Source organism: Panthera leo, chromosome D4 (assembly GCF_018350215.1).
Source record: "Panthera leo isolate Ple1 chromosome D4, P.leo_Ple1_pat1.1, whole genome shotgun sequence".
Lineage (NCBI taxonomy): Eukaryota > Metazoa > Chordata > Mammalia > Carnivora > Felidae > Panthera > Panthera leo.
Window position 1 is genome coordinate 81,961,085 of NC_056691.1, and position 19,206 is coordinate 81,980,290.

General features: G+C 37.9%; 2 protein-coding genes across 3 annotated transcripts in view; both read left to right on the top strand.

Annotated features, from left to right (window-relative positions):
• Window positions 1-19,206, top strand: part of RABGAP1 (RAB GTPase activating protein 1) — a 166,914-nt gene that overhangs the window by 90,935 nt on the left and 56,773 nt on the right. The window lies entirely within an intron of this gene.
• GPR21 (G protein-coupled receptor 21) lies at window positions 537-5,562 on the top strand. Its single transcript, XM_042912629.1, has 2 exons — window positions 537-2,535; window positions 2,966-5,562. Exon 2 carries the CDS (start codon window positions 3,358-3,360, stop codon window positions 4,405-4,407), a length of 1,050 nt encoding a protein of 349 aa, XP_042768563.1. The 5' UTR covers window positions 537-2,535; window positions 2,966-3,357; the 3' UTR covers window positions 4,408-5,562.

A 19,206-nucleotide genomic window follows, 5' to 3' on the forward strand; every position in this document is an offset into this window, starting at 1 on the left:
AATAGGGAGCCATTGACTCTTCTTAAACTTTGGATACCATAATAAAGCAAATGCTATTGGATATTTAGGCAGAAATGAATGGATCAGAAAAATGAACAAGACTAGAAGCCCAGACAATATTTAATGATGGCCTAAAGTATTAAAAACTGAATTAAGAGCCACCATAGAAATAGATTCCCGGGAACCTGGTGAGGGGGAGAGAGTGGTCAAAATGATTCCTAGGTTTCATAACTGAGTGCCTGAGAAAAAAGAATGTTGGAAAAAAAAACAAAACAGGGTGATTTGTTGAGGAAAATGATTTTTTTTTTTTTAATTTTTTTTTTTTTTTTCAACGTTTATTCACCTTTGGGACAGAGAGAGACAGAGCATGAACGGGGGAGGGACAGAGAGAGGGAGACACAGAATCGGAAACAGGCTCCAGGCTCTGAGCCATCAGCCCAGAGCCCGACGCGGGGCTCGAACTCACGGACCGTGAGATCGTGACCTGGCTGAAGTCGGACGCTTAACCGACTGCGCCACCCAGGCGCCCCGAGGAAAATGATTTTAATTTTGGACATGCTGTGGTTGAAGTCTACAGGATGTCCAGGTGGAAGATGTATATATAGTGTAGCAGGCAAATTAGAAATGGAAAAGAATGCTCAGGAGTGAAGTCAGGACTGGAAACATATAGGCAGAGAAATCATTAGTGTAGAGGGAATAATTGATGCCATATCACCATTCTATCTTTTCAGATACTTTCACTGCCTTGCATATGTATAGTCTTAATGCATTTGAGGAATGTGTGACAACAAAGTATCCAAGTGACTGTTGTGGGCCTCAGACCTGGGCATTCACAATAAGAGAATCCCTTTAGGTATCAGAGGACCCCATCCTCAAGCAGTACAACATGGTTGGCGGAAAAGCACAGACTACTTAGGAAGGATATTTTAATTGAGAAGAAAAAGAGTAAAGTTATATACTCTCTATATGCTAAGTATTGATAAGCCCTTTGTATGTATACGCTGTCGCCTTTATTTTGCAACAACTCTGTAAAGTAGGAAGTACCTTATTTTTATAAATGATGAAACTTGAGTGTAAAAGAGGCTAAGTAATATAAGAGCAAGGATTTGAATCAGATGGGGTGTTCAGTGCCATAGGGTTTTTTTTATATGCCACACTTTGCTATGTTCTCCAGTAAGACCTGTCAAATATATCTCTCAAGCTTATGTGCAATACGTTCTTCAGTTTCTTGCCTTCATGTAATAAGCACAGTGCTTTTGATCTTAAAATATAATTAATTCAGTTCTGATCATGGGTGGCTGTTTACTTTCAATGAGAAAGCACATATGTAAAGCAAAAGTTAAAATTGGATCAGATAATGTGTATCTCTGTCCAGGTGTGCCGACTTTATAGAATACCTAGAAATGCCAACATTAGTTTATTTTCTTTTACTCTATTGGGTATGTGGAACTTTATTTAGAAGAATAAATTGAGAGTCCAAAGACACCTGGAGGAAAAAATACTAAAAAACACATTTCTAATTAGCTGAAAATTGTCACTACCAGAAGAGCCACGATGTAACTCCAACTTGCATTGTTTTAAGTAAGCACAAACAAGATTGTGTAATCTAAGATACATAAGCTAATTTGTACTGTGCATTTTACAGTTTTAAAGCCTGAGTGGAAATGGGTATATTTACTTGTCCATCATTTGTTTGTATATTTGTGTACCTGCTTTTCAGTAAACTAGAAGCAAGAAATGGTATCTCAAAACTGTGGAGGAGTATTGAATACAGAAACAACATGATTGTGTGCTGTTTCTTCAGTATTCAAAATGAGTGAAGTTTTCTTTATTTTCTCTCTTGAAAAACTGATTGTTTGCTTTGTTATTTTTGTCATCTATCTTAAAATTGGCCAGTATCCAGTGAATTGTGAGAGAAAATGCTAAATATTTAGCCTTCTAGCTAGAACTTCTTGTGCTGCTAAATTATGATTTCTCAGTTGCCCCGCACTGTTAGCACACTTTCATTCTTTAACATTGCTCTTTGTTCCTGAGGAAAATGCTATAAGAAAATAGGAATTTCCTCTCACCATTACGCCTCTGGCAGTGTGTTTCCATCTAATTCCTGGCTGGCACTCTGTCCAGGTTACAACCCCTTCTCATTACTAGCAGAGTCTAAATTCTGCTCATCTACTAAAAGGGGGATTCCAGACAGACGAGGAAACAGCTTTCAAACACTGCACTGCAGGCATATTAAGTTATTCCCCCAATGTGCAGTCGGGAAATCAGGGACCACTTCTCTGGTGATGAATTCTAATGAGCTGCTAAAGATGCCGAAGGGTGTGTGCACACAGACGTTTTCTTTCCCCTCCCCCCTTCTTCCTTTTCCCAAGCCCCCTCTTCTCCCCGTTTCCCCTCCTCCTCCTCCTCCTTTATCCCCTCCCTCTGTGTCTCAGTTCTGCAGTAAACGGGGCTGAGGCACATTCCTGCACTGCAAGGCTTTCTCTTAAGGATGTTTTGTGGCTTTTGTTTGGATTGCAGCATGCAGAATTACAGGTAACACTTTGAAATTGAGCTAGACAGATAAATTCTGTTGAAATGTTTTCGAAGAGGTGAAATAATTACATTGGAATCAGTGAAGAAAACGAGCTAATTCTATTAGTGGTAGTTATAGTAAGATATTTTCAGAAATGCCATAAGCAGATTCTTTTTCTCCCCCGAAAGGCTCAAATGAGAGGAAATGGGATTAGATTGATCTGGCTTGTGATGGATTTTGTTTTATGTTGATCATGAAACTTGCTGTTGTTTCTCTTCCTCTGTAAAGTAAGGACCAGTTATGTGGGGTGCTGCTGAGAGTAGCCATGAATAGTTGTACTGGGTGGGGTGGGATGGAGTGGGAGGGTTGATACTAGCCTGAGCTAGCCAGGTTCTTTGATTAGGGCATTGGATGCAAAATGTAAAATGCTCTCTCCTTTTCTTCTATCAGCTGTTCAGAGGAGACTCATTACAACTCTTGCTGAAGCTCCTAATCTTCCTCCCTTCTCTTCTGCCCCTAACCCCTACCCTCATTGGCCTGAAGACAATGTACCCAGAGTTTGCCTTACTCCCCTGGCGCTATGTGTATGGTAAACCTGGTACTATGGCCACATCTGGGACTGGCCAGACAACTGCTGCCGGTTCTCCCTATTCCAAGAAGGATTTAAAGGGGAATTACACTGCAGGCAATGCACCAGAGCAGCATCAGGAGCTTGGGGACTAAGGCTCCTCTGGCATTATTACAGACACACAGAGCTGACCGCAATGACAGCAGCTGCTCCTTTGAACTGTTGGCAGCAGCCAAGCGGCAGCATGAAGTGAGAGATCACTCCTGAGCTCAAGATGAACTCTACCTTGGATGGTAATCAGAGCAGCCGCCCTTTTTGCCTCTTGACATTTGGCTATTTGGAAACTGTCAATTTTTGCCTTTTGGAAGTATTGATTATTGTCTTTCTCACCGTATTGATTATTTCTGGCAACATCATTGTGATTTTTGTATTTCACTGTGCACCTTTGTTGAACCACCATACTACAAGTTATTTTATTCAGACTATGGCATATGCTGACCTCTTGGTTGGGGTAAGCTGCTTGGTCCCTTCTTTATCACTCCTCCACTACCCCCTCCCAGTAGAGGAGTCTTTGACTTGCCAAGTATTTGGTTTTGTAGTATCAGTTCTGAAAAGTGTCTCCATGGCCTCTCTGGCCTGTATCAGCATCGATAGATATATTGCCATCACTAAACCTTTAACCTATAATACTCTGGTTACACCTTGGAGACTACGCCTGTGTATTTTCCTAATTTGGCTATATTCCACCCTGGTCTTCCTGCCTTCCTTTTTCCACTGGGGCAAACCTGGATATCATGGAGATGTGTTTCAGTGGTGTGCAGAGTCCTGGCACACCGACCCCTACTTCACCCTGTTCATCGTGATGATGTTATATGCCCCGGCAGCCCTCATTGTGTGCTTCACCTATTTCAACATCTTCCGCATCTGCCAACAGCACACAAAGGAAATCAGCGAAAGGCAAGCCCGCTTCAGCAACCAGAGTGGGGAGACTGGGGAGGTGCAGAGCTGTTCCGATAAGCGCTATGCCATGGTCCTGTTCCGAATTACTAGTGTATTTTACATCCTCTGGTTGCCATACATCATCTACTTCTTATTGGAGAGCTCCACTGGCCACAGCAACCGCTTCGCATCCTTCTTGACCACCTGGCTTGCTATTAGTAACAGTTTCTGTAACTGTGTCATTTATAGTCTCTCCAACAGTGTCTTCCAAAGGGGACTAAAGCGCCTCTCAGGGGCCATGTGTACTTCTTGTGCAAGTCAGACCATAGCTAAGGACCCTTACACAGTTAGGAGCAAAGACCCCCTTAACGGATGCCATATCTGAAGTGATTCAGATATTGGATCACTGTGTGTGTGTGTGTGTGTGTGTGTGTGTGTGTTTCCTTTTTATCTCTTTGTATCCCTAGCTTACTAGGAGATCTGGGACAAAATAATTCAACTCTAAGCAGTAGCAAACAAATGATCCATTGAACATACCTTCTAAGTTTGCAGAAATTATTTTCTAAAAAGTGCTTTGAATCGGAGAATCAGGATCATGAAGATAAATTGCTCTTGGTTCCAGTTTTTGTAATGTCACGGAAATGATGACATTTTGAAGATTTAAAATAAATAAAACCATATCTAACACCTCTCTTCAGCTGGCATGACTGAACCTGGGTGTGAAAAGCGTCAGCATTTTTAAAAAGTCATTTTCCTGTCGCTTTTCTAGGCTCTTTCTGTTTGGGCTTCATGTGCAATTGAATTCTTTTAAGGGGAATATTAAAAAATAGTGATGAATTAACAGGATTTAAATTTTGCTTTATATATGCCAAAGTAGAACTACACTGCAGATTTCAGCACTGTCGTTTAGAAAGCCAAATGTTTTATGTTTTAGGTCTTCTCTTGAGAGAATTCTCAATACATATTGTTGAATAACATGAACACCTAAGCGTTAATTTTAGAATTTTGCAGTGCACCATGAGTGAAGCAAAAAGGCAGTCAAATCATACAATTTAGGAAAAATTGAGCTACTTTCTGTGGCATGCTTCATGGGGATCTAAAGAAATGTGTGCATGGAAAGTGATTGCGCTGTAGTGTTTTTGCCCATGCCTTTGTGTGTGTATTGAAAATGTTTGAATTTAGATTTCTCTTTACAGCAAAGTGTATTTTAATAAGCTGAAAAACAAATGATAGGTTAATGGCTGCCATTTTTATAATGGTGAAAATATATAGAAATGAATCTTCAGTCTTCTTTTTTTTTTAATCCACAAACTTTGATATGTCAGAATATCTGGGAGAAAAAGATGTCCTAATAAGCAACTGAGTCAGAAAATATACTGTATATTTAACTAGTTCCTTTTTTAAATAGAAGGGGATTGAGATGTTCTCTTTGTGGTTAAATGGAATCAACAAAGTAGCATCTAATCTTTTTAAAAGCTTTTTTTTGGTGTTAAGAAATGCACATTTGAATGTGAGAAGGAGAAATTCAGATTAAGTCTCTTTTATTGCTCTTCTCTTTCTGGACAAAAAAATCCTTTGATGTAACAATTCTTTACTTAGTCTTTTTTTTTTTTTAAAGCCAAAGTACTAGCAAAATCTATAGGATTTTTATTATTTATTCTGTAGAATTATTGAAAGTGCTGTGTATTGTATGTACTGGTGATGTTTTGTTCTTCAAGTGATTATCTTTAGAACAAGAAGTTTATTTTTCTAAAAGGAGAGAAGGATTTCCCAGCAGCTCCAGGCATGAGAGTATTTCCTCTGCTTTTCTACTGGTTTTAATGTTTTGGAAGTCTTCAGGGGGCTTATGTGATCTCTGCCTTTGGCTAGATGTTATAATCTGAATACAACAATGGTATTCAGTGAGATGGAAGAAACCCAAGGGAAATGGGTAAAGTGGAGTTTTGAATCCAACAAAGGATGCAGATATTTATAAAACAGGCAAATAGGCTTTGGTTTTCCGTCATGATATTAGAAAACCTACTACCCCTTTTAATATAAAGGGCAGCATTCTTAACGATTTTAGGTCTTAGATTTTAACTTCAAATGTGTGCTCTACTTTAAACTTTTTTATTTTAAGTGAATAAGTATTACATAAACATTTAAATTTCAGATTCTGAATTCTTCCCAAAAGCTTGCTTGCTCTTTATATTTAGTACTAAAAAACTTGATTCTAAGCTGTTTCAGTATTTAGAACTCAAGTTGAAATTGCAAGTTATATTAGCAGTGGCTCTGTTAAATTGCCATTTGAATTGAAAAACCTTTTCTCTTGGATTTTGAGAAATGGTTATGCATATTTCTCCTTTATTTACATGCCACAAATCTAAAGAAAAACAGAGTTTCCTTTTTCTTCATGCATGTTGGAGAAAGTAACCTGTTCAGATTTGCAGTTTGCTTGTGAGTTTTAGTTTAGCAAAGATGAGAATCTTAAAGATTAATTTTTATAAAAAACTGATGTTAAATCGGTGGAGTTTTGCTTTTGGGGGATGCTGAGCCCTTTTAATTTTTTCCTGCAGTAGCATTCCATCTTGTGAGAAAGAGAAAACTCTTTGAGAAAGATCTTATGGAAATTTTATGGAAAGAGCCACTGGAAGTGGCTAATCAAGCTGATCTTTTTTTTTAATTTTTTAATTTATTTTTTTTTAATTTACATCCAAATTAGTTAGCATATAGTGCAACAATGATTTCAGGAGTAGATTCCTTAGTGCCCCTTACCTGTTTAGCCCATCCTCCCTCCCACAACCCCTCCAGTAACCCTCAGTTTGTTCTCCATATTTATGAGTCTCTTCTGTTTTGCCCCCCTCCCAGTTTTTATATTATTTTTGCTTCCCTTCCCTTATGTTCATCTGTTTTGTCTCTTAAAGTCCTCATATGAGTGAAGTCATATGGTATTTGTCTTTCTCTGAGTAATTTCATCAAGCTGATCTTTTAATGACTCAAAAGACACCTCTTTTAATAAGAGCTTTTGTTAACAGATTTTTACATTTTTATCCTGGTACCAAATTTAGATGTTATTAGAAATACTTTTTTCACATAAGAATCTCTGTCAACATCTCAGCCTAAAACTAGAGACTCCATACACTAATTTTAAAGAAAAATCCCCCCGTTCCCCCACTGGTAAACTTGCTTAATACCAGATGTCTTTCCAGTTTATCTGTCTTCATTGGACTGTATAAAGTCTACGTTTTCTTCCAGTTACCAGTTCTTTTCTCACATTCATTGATTGTCTATACTGCCTTTTAATTTTTATTTTCTTGTGTGTGTGCATGTTAGGGGAGAACGGGGTGAGCCTGGATGTCAGCAGTCAATCTTTAGTGGCTAGGGGCATTTTCTATGTGATACATGTGGACAGTTCATATTAAAGTAACCTTTTCATCTTGGCATACTTAGTGCAACATTTGATGACGTTTGGTTTAAATACCAATCTTGCTAGTTCAGAATGAAAAAAAGTATATTTTTAGATTCAATTACCTTGGGCTTTGGCAAGACAGTGCATTTAACTATATATGGTATGTGACTGATATCAGAGGAAGCACAAGCTTTTGGTAATTGTGTTGAAATTATTTCATAGTAAATGTTCAGATAAGACAATACTAATTGTTACATTTGTAAATTAGTTATACGTTTTTATACAGTGATTTCAGAGAAGATGTTTTTTTTTCCTCTTAGAGCAGAAAAGCAGCTGCAAAAGGACAAGTGGTCTACTTTAATGAAAGAACTGTCTTACACCAGAAAGGATATTTGAATTTTTCATGGATCTGTTGACTCCCAAATTCCATTTTGTAAAGGGTTTTCCTTAAGCTTTATTGCTGGATGAATTTCTTTTTGAGCCTTTTCTAATGGCTTTTCCTTTTTACTTGAATAATGGTCTCAGTATTTTAAGGATTGGGAAAACTTGAATTTTTATACTATAAATGCATTGTCCACTCACTCTTTGAACTTGAAAATGAAGCAACAGGGTTACAAGTTCCCAGACAGTGGAGTGGTTTCTGGGAGAGTTTCCTCAGCCTTTCAGGTTTGATTGAAAAATCTGCACAGTGGCTTTGTAGGAAATGTTTTAATTTTGCTATGTGTTTTTGTATCATAGAAGACTTGTGAAATAAATTATTGGCAAACCAGAATTTTTTGTTATATGAGCACATTGTGGGAAGATTAAAGTGGGAGAAATGTGGCATTTACGATTTTTTTAAGTCTTCACAAATTTTTCTCTGTGTTGTTTTGCATAATTTTTCTATTTCAGGTTGAAGGAAAACTAACTATTTTATATTAAGTGTACATATTAATATATTTTACATGCCCTGGCATTATTCTAGACATTTCTTATAGCTGAAAATGAGTCATTTGGCTTTTCTTCAAAATTTGGGTGACAAGGGCACCATGATATGATTAAATTGAACTTTGAATTGAGAAAAAATCCAGGTTTCTGTTACAAATTAACTAGTTTTATAAGTGCAAGTCACTTCTCCAAGCACTTAATTTCTTCTATAAAAGGAGATAATAATCCCCTTATCCCTCATAGGGTTACTTTGGCAATTGAATTAGATAATGGATGTAAAAGTACTTTGTAATATGTAAAGTGCTTTGCAATAAAAATGAGTACTGTTATTTGTATCTGCCATGGTTTCACATCTGAGGAAGTCACACATAATGGAATGGTGTCCCCCTACATTAAGGTCTTAGAAGCTCAGTGCTGGGTGACTATTCCTATGCTAGTTAGCAATCCCAAATTTGAGAAGAGAGGCATGATAAATCCTCGCCGTTCTAAAATGACAGTAGTGTTAAATTCATAAAACTGTTTTCATTTACTTCCTTTACTTGTCTGTAAAGTCTCTAAAGGCAGGGACAGTGTCTCTTCATATCTTCATCCCCAAAATCTAACATGGGAGCTGGCTCAGAGCAGAAGTTTTATAGTAAACTTTACAAAATTAATGAATGATTCTTTCTAATCATTAGTTCTAGTCATTATACAGCAGTAATGTTCAAAAGGAGGTCCAGAGCCCACAAGCACTTGTGTTTGCTCAAGGCTGTTCTAGACTGTAAATGACAAAAGATAGCTTTTTAATACCAAGAGACTAGTGTCGGAGTATATGTGCGCTGTATGGCAGGTAACTTTACACCTGGAAACCTGGTAGCCTTGACCCAGGGAACTTCAGACACTGCTGTCAAACTGCCAGTTTCTCACAGCATGGATAAGAAACAGGTATTTGGATCACATCACCTTCTTGGCTCTGAATGCAGATAAGGTAGGCTGTAAAAATCTGTCACAAGAAAAGAGGAAGTATATAGACTATCTTGGTGAAAGAAGCTATTCTGTGGTTTTGCTTTGTCTCTCAGTCTTTACCAGTTTTTTAGTTTTGTCTTCCTTTCTTTTCTTAACATGCGTTGGTCATGTATTCAGAGAGATGTGCTTCAGATGACACTGCTGCAGGTTGTGGAAAATTCTATTTGCAATAACAGTGGGTTTAGGGAAAGCTTAAACAATCGGGAAGCCCTTATGCACCAAGCTCCACTCTATACCAGACATTGCAAATAGCTGGTCTCAGAGGGATATAAAGAAGGATCACCGGGGCGCCTGGGTGGCTCAGTTGGTTAAGCGTCCAACTTCTGCTCAGGTCATGATCTCGTGGTTCGTGATTTCGAGCCCCACATCAAGCTCTGTGCTGACAGCTCAGAGCCTGGAGCCTGCTTTGGATTCTGTGTCTCCCTCTTTCTCTGTAGCCCTCCCCCTCCACTTGCACTCTGCTTCTCTCTCTCTCTGCCTCTCTCTCTCTCTCTCTCTCAAAAAAAGAAAAAAGAAAAGAAAAAAGGATCACATGCTTCCTTTCTTGTAGAACTTTATAGTTTTTAGATATTTCATATGGAAAAATTCTGTGATTATTTGCCTTTCCAAAAACCTCACCAGAGTAACCTTATCTGGAGGAATTTACCAAGACTTTCTGGTGGGACGCTAGGTATACTGTGCTTCTGTTTTGGGGGTGAGTTCGCTTGATACCAGTGTATAAAAATCATTATGTCACTTTATTAGTTTAAAATAAATCCATGGGGCGCCTGGGTGGCTCAGTCAGTTAAGTGTCTTACTTTGGCTCAGATCATGATCTCATAGTTTGTAGGTTTGAGCCCTGTGTCGGGCATTGTGCTGGATCCTGCTTCGGATTCTGTGTCTCCCTCTCTCTCTGCCCCTCCCCCTGCTCATGCTCTGTCTCTTTATCTCTTTCAAAAATAAACATTAAAAAAAATTTTTTTTAATAACATAAGAAATCTGTAGTGGCAGTAGGGACCAGTTGTTCCCCAATGGTAGATCTTCATGAGAGGCCAAACCATATTCAGTGTGTTGCTTGGTGAAGGTAGAATTTCAGAATGTGGTTTTGTAGTGTGAACATTTATTGGTATCTGATTAAGCCCATCTCCACAATGAGAAAACCTGATCATTAGGATCATAATAAAAGTGGAAAGCATCTCTACTGGCCAACCCACCTTCTCATTGATGTTTAATTGACGTGTTATTTCTTAGGTTTAATTAACTTCTTTTGTACTTGTCAGTTAGTAAAATTGCTTGTAATTTGTAGTAGTCTTACAAGCCTGCTACTCATTCTTTCTTTTTGAGGTGGTTTTATATCACTGGTCTTACCTTTTACCGTACAACATACTGTTTCATGATTTAATATTCAAAGGGTAGCCGGCCATATTACTTTGTCAGTTGTGGGGACCAGCTCATTTTGGTTTTCATGTAGTACCTATATACTGTCTAATTAGAAAAGGAAGATATATGAAAATACTTATAAAAATTAACAGTGTCAGTCAAATAGGATTGAAACATTAAATATACAGAATGTCATATCTAGCAAAGGAGATGGGGAGGGACATTTGGACTATAAAAGATTTTAGTGCTCATTTGGTCTGATTCTCTCTTTTTACAGACAGTAAACCAATCCATTGACCACACATCTATTTATGATAATATCCAGACTTACTTCGAATCCATTGCCTTCTCTTATTACACCATGTTGCTTTTACAGAAGTGTTTGACTTCAATTAGCCAAGCCCTGAATGAGTAAGATTTAAAAAAAATTTTTTTACATGTTTATTTATATTTAAGAGAGAGAGAGAGAGAGAGAGAGAGAGAGAGAGAGAATGCACAAGTAGGGGAGGGCCAGAGAGTGAGATGGAGATAGAATCTGAAGCAGGCTCTAGGCTCCAAGCTGTCATCACAGAGCCAGATGTGGGGCTCGAACCCAGGGGCTGTGAGATCATGACCAAAGCCAAAGTCGGACACTTAACTGACTGAGCCACCCAGGTACCCCATGAATAAGATTTAAATAGACTAAAATGGTGTGTGTGTCTGTCTATGTGTCTACGTGTGTGTGTGGAATTTTAGGTACTGGACGCATTATGGGCAACAATATAAATGTTAATCAAGGCTTATTATGTTTCAGGAGAATTTTGTAAACTTTGTCTTATTTAATCCTTCCAATACTGCATGAGCTAGTGGCTAGTATTAACCCATCATGTAGATGAGGAAACTGAGATTTAGAGTTGCCAGAATTGTACAGTTAATAAGTAAAAAATCTATTGGAGCACCCAGGTGGCTCATTTGGTTAAGCATCTTACTTCGCTTCGGGTTGTGATCTAATGGTTCGTGAGTTCAAGCCCTGCATTGGGCTATCTGCTATCAGCACAGAGCCTGCTTCAAATCCTCTGTCTCCCTCTCTCTCTGCCCCTCCCCTGATCACTCACACTCTTCCCCCCCGCAAAAATAAACATTAAAAAAAGAAAAGTAAGAAATCTAGGATTCAAAACCAGATCTTTCTGACTCCAAAGCCTATATTCTTACCTCATTTAGTTCTCACAGAAACCTTTCTGGTAGTTCTTTTTTATATCCCTATTTTACAGGTTGAGGAAACTTAGAGAGATGAAGAAAATTTTGTCAGTATATCAGCTGACTCTGAGACTTGAAAACATCACAGACTTTCTGCCAAATACAGCATATTGAGTGTGAATGTTTATTTCTGTTAACTGCACTGAAAAGAATAGCAAGGGTATAATACATGTGGACAGAGAGAAGAGGAGCAGAAATGATGGCAGATAAATGAAGCCAACAAAGGTTTGGAATATAGAAACCTAGTAGATAAGTGGTAAGTGACTCAGCAGTCAACAAAGCTGAATCCTAAAGTCAAGCTGCCCAGGGGCAAAAAGAAGCAAGCTGATTTCACTGTAGAACCTGGTAAATACTTGATAATTGGATCCCGAGATGCCTCTACAGGCAGAGAATAGTATGAAGCTGAAAACTGAAGAATTGTTAGGAAGTTTATGTAAGCAACATTTAAATACCCCTCCACACCACCTTGATCACCATCCCAAGCTGCCCCAAGCAGGCAACTGGTTTTTCACCATCCCAGCAGGAAGTGGGAGATTTCCTCTTTGGAGAAGAGGTCAAACCACAGACCTTCTGGATGCCAGACATAGCTGAGGATGGCACTAAGATACCTTTGAAAAGTTGGGTGTCACGAGAAAGTCTGCATATTAAATACTCAGTCTCCTTGTCCCTCTGCACTCCCAGAATGCTCTCAGCCAGCCTTAAATGAGTCTAGTCTGGGGACTGATGTTTGAAGGCTCCCAAACCAGTCACATTACCTGCCCAAAGCACCTTTAAGTTGGCGCTTCTCAGTCAATAAATTCCACCTATGCGTACAGAGCTTCCAAGTAACTTTTTACTCCTCTTTTACTATTAACAATCAGCCAGAGATCCTGGTCTTGTGAGAAAGTCATCTCATGTAATACACAGCCCAAAACAAAAGAAATCAGAGGAAATAGAAACAATTCAAGTCACAAAGTGTATTTTCCAAAATATATTTTCAGAGAAGCTTTTGCATCCATTAAAGGAGAATAGGATGCTATAAGAAATGAAAAGAAAAAAAGTAAGAGTTCTTATAATCAGAGCATAATCAGATATTTTTTAAATCCAAAAAGTTGGAAGATAAAATTGAAGTAGGCTAGATAGTGAAACAAAAGACAATAAAGTTGATAAAAACAAGACAGAGACTCAACAAAGGAGGCCCAATATCTAACTCATATGATTTTCAGAAATAGAATAGAGAAAAAAAAATGAGGAAATTCTCAAAGAAATATCAGAAGAAACATATCCAGAACTAAAGGCTATGAGTTTCCATAATGAAAAGGACCAGCTTAGTGTAATAAAAAGATTTTATGATGGCGAATCATAAAATTTTAGGATACTGGGGATAAAGTAGAATCTTGAAAGCTTCTTGGTCTGGAGTAGGAATGGGAAAGTGGGAATTTACTAAACACAGGGATCTGAATAGCACTGGTCTTTCTGGCACATTAAAGCAAGAAGATATAGGGAATAACTTCAGATTTTTGAGAAGTGATTTTTAACCTGGAATTTTATGCTCAAACTTTGATTCAAGTGCAAGGATAAAATAAACCCATTTTGAGATATGCAGGGTCTCAAAAATAGTTATCTGCCTTACATCCTTTCTCAGGAAGTTGCTGAAGGATATGCTTCTCAGTACAAGGGATGAAATTTTAAAAGTGGAAGAGGGGCACCTGGTGGCTCAGTTGGTTTAGCACCTGACTCTAAATTTTGGCTCAGCTCATGATCTCTTGAATCGTGATATTGAGCCCGTGTCAGGCTCTGCACTGGCAGCGTGGAGTCTGCTTGGGATTCTCTCTCTCTGCCCTGTCTCCGTTTACATGCATGCATTCTCTCTCTCTCTCTCAAAAATAAATAAACTTTTTTTTTTTTTTTTAAAGTGGAAGCTATGGAACCCAGGAAGCAGGGACTCCCTACACAGGACAGAGGTGAAGAGAATTCCCATGGTGATGGGGAAGGGGAGCCCTAGGATGTCAGCTGTGCAGCAGACCTAGAAAGCCACTAGTCCAAATTGGAGAAAAGGAAGGAGGGCACTAGGAAGTATGTCTTTTAGGAAAAAACTGAGAGGAATTTCCAATCCTGTCAAGATTTGTAGGGGAAGAACTGGTGATAGATAACATAGAATACTGGAGGAAAGAAACAGCAAGTAGTAACTGCAGAAGAAATGGAAAATTAAAGAACAAAGGGTATTTAGTCATGATACACTCTGTGATTTAGTTAGCAATATTGATTTAACTAAAAATTGTAGCAAAATTACATTGGGAGTCACGATAAGGGGAAGGGAAGTGTGTGTGGTAGGTGGGTGGTGTTGGGGGCTATAACAGACAGAGTATCATCTCCCATACTGAAAGTCTGGAAAAAACAAAAACCAGAAAATAGCAACTTAAGTATTTTATTTAGAAATAGGAAGGAAAAAAAAAAACTGAAAAGACAAGAAATGGTTGCCTCTGGAGAACGGAGCAGGGTAGGAGGAGTGAGGGGTCTGGGTCTGCTATTTTTCTCTGTAAGCTTTGTCCTGTGACCTTTTCAATGACGTAGATATGTTATTTTTTACGAAAAGCATGACTACATTTAGGAAAAAAGCAAATAAATTTGACCGGAAAGCATAGGTTTAGAACATACTCCTGAAGTAGAAAATGAGAGCATACTAGCACTCTCCTACCTCTGGCCCAATACAGAGCAACTTCCTATTCATCATCTCTTTTTATCCTCCTAGGAAGACAGGCAAAGGGGAAATGATTCCTCTTGTACAATTGTGGAAGCCTAGTTTGGGGGCTCTAAGACCTTTTTGATTCCAGTCTCCTACATCACTATGCCTCATTGGTATTTGTTTGGGTCTTTTTAGATTTTTTTAATTTTGGTCCAAGGGAAGACAGCAGACTGGAAAGCATCTTCTTTGACATCCTGGGAAGGAAATCCTGAAAATAAACGTGTGTGTGTGTGTGTGTGTGTGTGTGTGTGTGTGTGTGTGTGTGTGATGAGTTTAGGTGTACTGGTGTACAGGCCTGGCAATATGAGATCACGAGAGGAATGCGAAGTGCCATGTGATATTCACAGGTAAAGAGATGTGTGTTAGGTGAATTTCCGTAGAAGGCAGTATATGAGATGGAGCCTGCTCTGAGAAAAGTAGGAATTCTATAATGTTATCTCTGCCCACCCCTTGAATGAAATTTCCATAAAGTATTCAGCCAGACGGAATTAGAGGAACCCAAAAGATCAATAGACAAAAGACCCTAATAAAGTGACCTACAATTATCAAGCAGTATATGACACAAGAACGCCCTTTGCAAAGTAAAAAGCACATCTTTATGTTAAGTTACCACGATTGTACTCAGCCATCAAAAGGAATGAAATCGTGTCACTTGGAACTATGTGAATGGAGCTACATTTTATTGTGCTAAGTGAAGTTAAGTCAGGGAAAGACAAATACCATATGACTTCATTCGTATGTGGAATTTAAGAAACAAAACAGATGATCATAGGGGAAGGGCAGGGGGAAGAGGAGGTTGTTAACTATAAAGAACAAATTGAGGGTTCATGGAGGGAGGTGAGCAGGGGATGGGCTAAATGGGTGACGGGTATTAAGGAGGGCACTTGTTGTAATGAGCACTGGGTGTTATATATAGAATACTACACTATATGTTAACTAGAATTTAAATGAAAATTTGAAAAAAAATTACCATGATTGTAATCACTTAATGAAAGATTTATTGGTTTGTTGCAAAAAGATTGTATTGGCTTTGAACAAAATAGAAGAGTAAGAGTCTTTTCAAAGTAAAACTTTAAATTCTTTGTCAGGGGTGCTTCGGTGAATTAGTTGAGGGTCCGACTCTTGATTTCAGCTAAGGTCGTGATCTCACAGCTCATGAGATCGAGCCCCACATCAGACTCTGCAGTGACAGTGGGAGTCTGCTTGGGATTCTCTCTCTCCCTCTCTCTGCCCCTCCCCTCCCTCAAAATAAATAAATAAACATTTAAAAAATAAATTCTGTGTCTATTGGCTTTTAATAAATACATGTTGATTTAGTAAGACAGTATTTAGGGGAGAAAGCAGAAGTTACAGCATTAAACATCATGATTTATTTCTGAATTTTCCTCCAGAAAGAATGGGGAAACCCCCACTGCCAAAGCCATTTATTTATAGCTAGACCAAAAAAAAATTTTAAAGGCCATTTGTGGGTCTCTGTCTTCATTGGTGTCTGGGGAGCAGAATCTGACTGAAAAATCTGTTTCGTTTTTTTAAAAAAAATCTTTGTTTATTGAGGGCGGGGGGAGGGAGGGAGGGAGGACATGCAGGGAGAGGAGAGAAAATCCTAAGCAGGCTCTGTGCTGTCAGCGCAAACTGTGAGATCATGATCTGAACCAAAATCAAGAGGCAGACACTTAACAGACTGAGCCATCCAGGCGCCCCAAAAGTCTTTTTCATTTTTAAAAGTTCTTTTTCTCCATGACATGGTATTTGTAGTAACTGAAACCTTTCGTACTTAGATTATGTTAGCGTCATGTGTTATTAACATCATTGTACTGAGGATGTGTGTTGTAGCCTACAGAGTACTAGAAATGAAGTTAAAACAAAATTTAGATCCTAGTTCTGTCAACTGATTAGGTAATCTTAATTTGTCTGAACTTCAGGAGGATACCCATACTTGAGTAATGATACCAGTATTAAAGGAGTTGGTTTAAGGTCAGATGCATGTTATAATAATGTAAAGCTGTAATAATATAAATTATTAAATAATATAAATTATTAAACAGCTTTACATTATTACTGTGATTACTTTATACTCCCCCCCCCCCCCCAGGATAAAGAGGAGAGTAGTGGAAAGAGCATGGATTTTGGAATCTCTGGCCCTTTGTTTTCTACTCTGTAAAATGGGTTTGTGCCCTTCATTAGACTTACTGTGAAAATTAGATACCGTCATGTTTTAAGTATATAGAAATGTGCATGGTGGCATCATAGAAACTCAGTAAAAGGTTGCTGCTTTGTCACACAGAGGTCAGAATCTCCCAGTAACCTCCCGGGCCTCCTGTAAAATGGCATATTCTCAGTGGAAAGGCCTTGTGTGAATGTGGAGTGGCTTGGAGCGGCCCACCCTTCTTGCAGGGTTTGTAAACCCCTCAAGTACTGCCATAATGGCTTATTCCATCAGTGCACTCAAGTGCACTCATGTCTTATGTACTTTGTCTTGCTTTTATAGTATGTTCTGCAGGAAGATTACTCCTATGTAATTCTCGGACACTGAGGTAAATGTATTTAGATGGACTTCATCAAGGAACAGGTCATTGAGTCTTACAGCAAGAGCTTTAGGAGGTTAGAGGTAGAAAGGAAGTTTGGGACTACGTGAAGAGGGGTTCCTTTAATTGAAATTTGAAAATAATTTTTATTAGAAAAAGAAAAAAATAATGTCAAGGGATATTTTAAGCTTCAAAGGCCTGAATGAAGAGGGATTATTTATACACTTAAGGAATAGAAACTATATAATATATAGTGGTTAAAAGTATGTGTTTGAAAGGCAAGCCAACTTGAGTTTGAATTCTAGCCCTGCCACTTAATAGCTGTTACCTAGGGCAAGGTACATAATCCCTCTTAGTTCCTGTTACCTCAACTATTAAGATTAAATGAGCTAATACATCTGAAGCTCTTGGCACACAATAAGCATTTGATACATGTTAGCAGGTCCTGCTATCTTGGTTGGTATTATACCTATGTGCTGATAAGTTTTAAGTTTTTAGGTTAATAGAAAAAGATCTAGGTAGCTACAAATTTGTACATTAATGATGTAATAAGATAGTTTTCAATATCTAAATATTTTATTTATTGATAATTTTTTCTTAAGATTCATTCTTCAATGGAAAAATTAACATTTTTCTTCTATATCAGGACTCAAGGAAACATCATTTTTGCCTGAAAGCTATATTAAAATATATAACTAAAATAGATACTGAAATCCAGAACATATAGTCTATTTATACAAATGCAGACCTCTTCTAGAATTCTGAATGTAGTTCAGCAGTTCACAGATGGAGATGTTTGTGATCAGTATCATTCAAACACAGATTCTCTTTTAATTGTGTTAACTATCCCAAGACTGGAAACTCCATGGAGTTGTAAAATCATTTTAATATATCGAACCATTTTATAATTGCTATACATTTTTGCTACTCAGTACGCATACTTGATTCTCTGACTTAAGACTTGTTATTTTCAAAAGAAACTAACTTTATTTTTTTAGGTATACTTATTTTGAGAGAGAGAGAGAGAGAGAGAGAGAGAGAGAATGAATATCCCGAGCAGGCTCCATGTCATCAGCCTAGAACCCAACGGGGCTTGGTCTCATGAACAGGGAGAACATGACCTGAGCCGAAACCAAGAGTTGGATGCTTAACTGACTGAGCCACCCGGGTGTGCCCAGAAGAAACTAACTTTAAAGTAAAACTGAGTATTTGTTAAGCATTATGAAATATTCCTAAATATTTTCTTAGAAATCATAATTTGTTTATTTGGTTATATAAAATATAGCTTGAGGAATGGGTGTTGATCTTGTGTATATGTGGTGTCTATGAGTGGGTGATTTTGAGAAGATTTTATTCTTAGCATGTAATGCTTTACAAAGTCTTTAAGCAATTAATATAAGTCAAACAATACAATCTGTATTAAGCTGTACTAAGAAGGCATTTGATACATGGTCTTACTTGGTAATACAAATAATATAATTTAAATAAGTATTTGGAAATCATCATAGTTATCAGAAACATGTGTTTGAAACATGACTTTGTATATAATAATTCTGTGACTTCAAATTTAGCTGACTCATAAACTACCTCCCTTACCACCTTTTTAGTCAAAATGACACTTTTTGTGTTCATTTTTGTCAGGTAACAGTTCTTGAGTATTTCCTCTCCATGATGGATTACTGTGCAGAAGAATCAACAATAACAAAGCAGGAAAAGTTTGACAGTGTGGTTAGCATTTATGCCTTATCTATATATGATTTGGGACAGTTTTGCCAAACATTGAATAATTTTCCTGTGGGAAACTTGAGCCCTAAAAGGAAATGAACATAGCTAAAAGACTGCATATCACATGGGACTTAGACTTATTTTTAGAATGGCACTATAATGCCATATTTGGATTGAAACAATCTGATAGCAGTGCATTATTTTATTTAAAACTATCTTTTCTGAAGTCATCTAATTTTCTATCACATTGTATGCTATAGAGTTAGTGTTAGAAGTATATAACTGTTTAGCTGA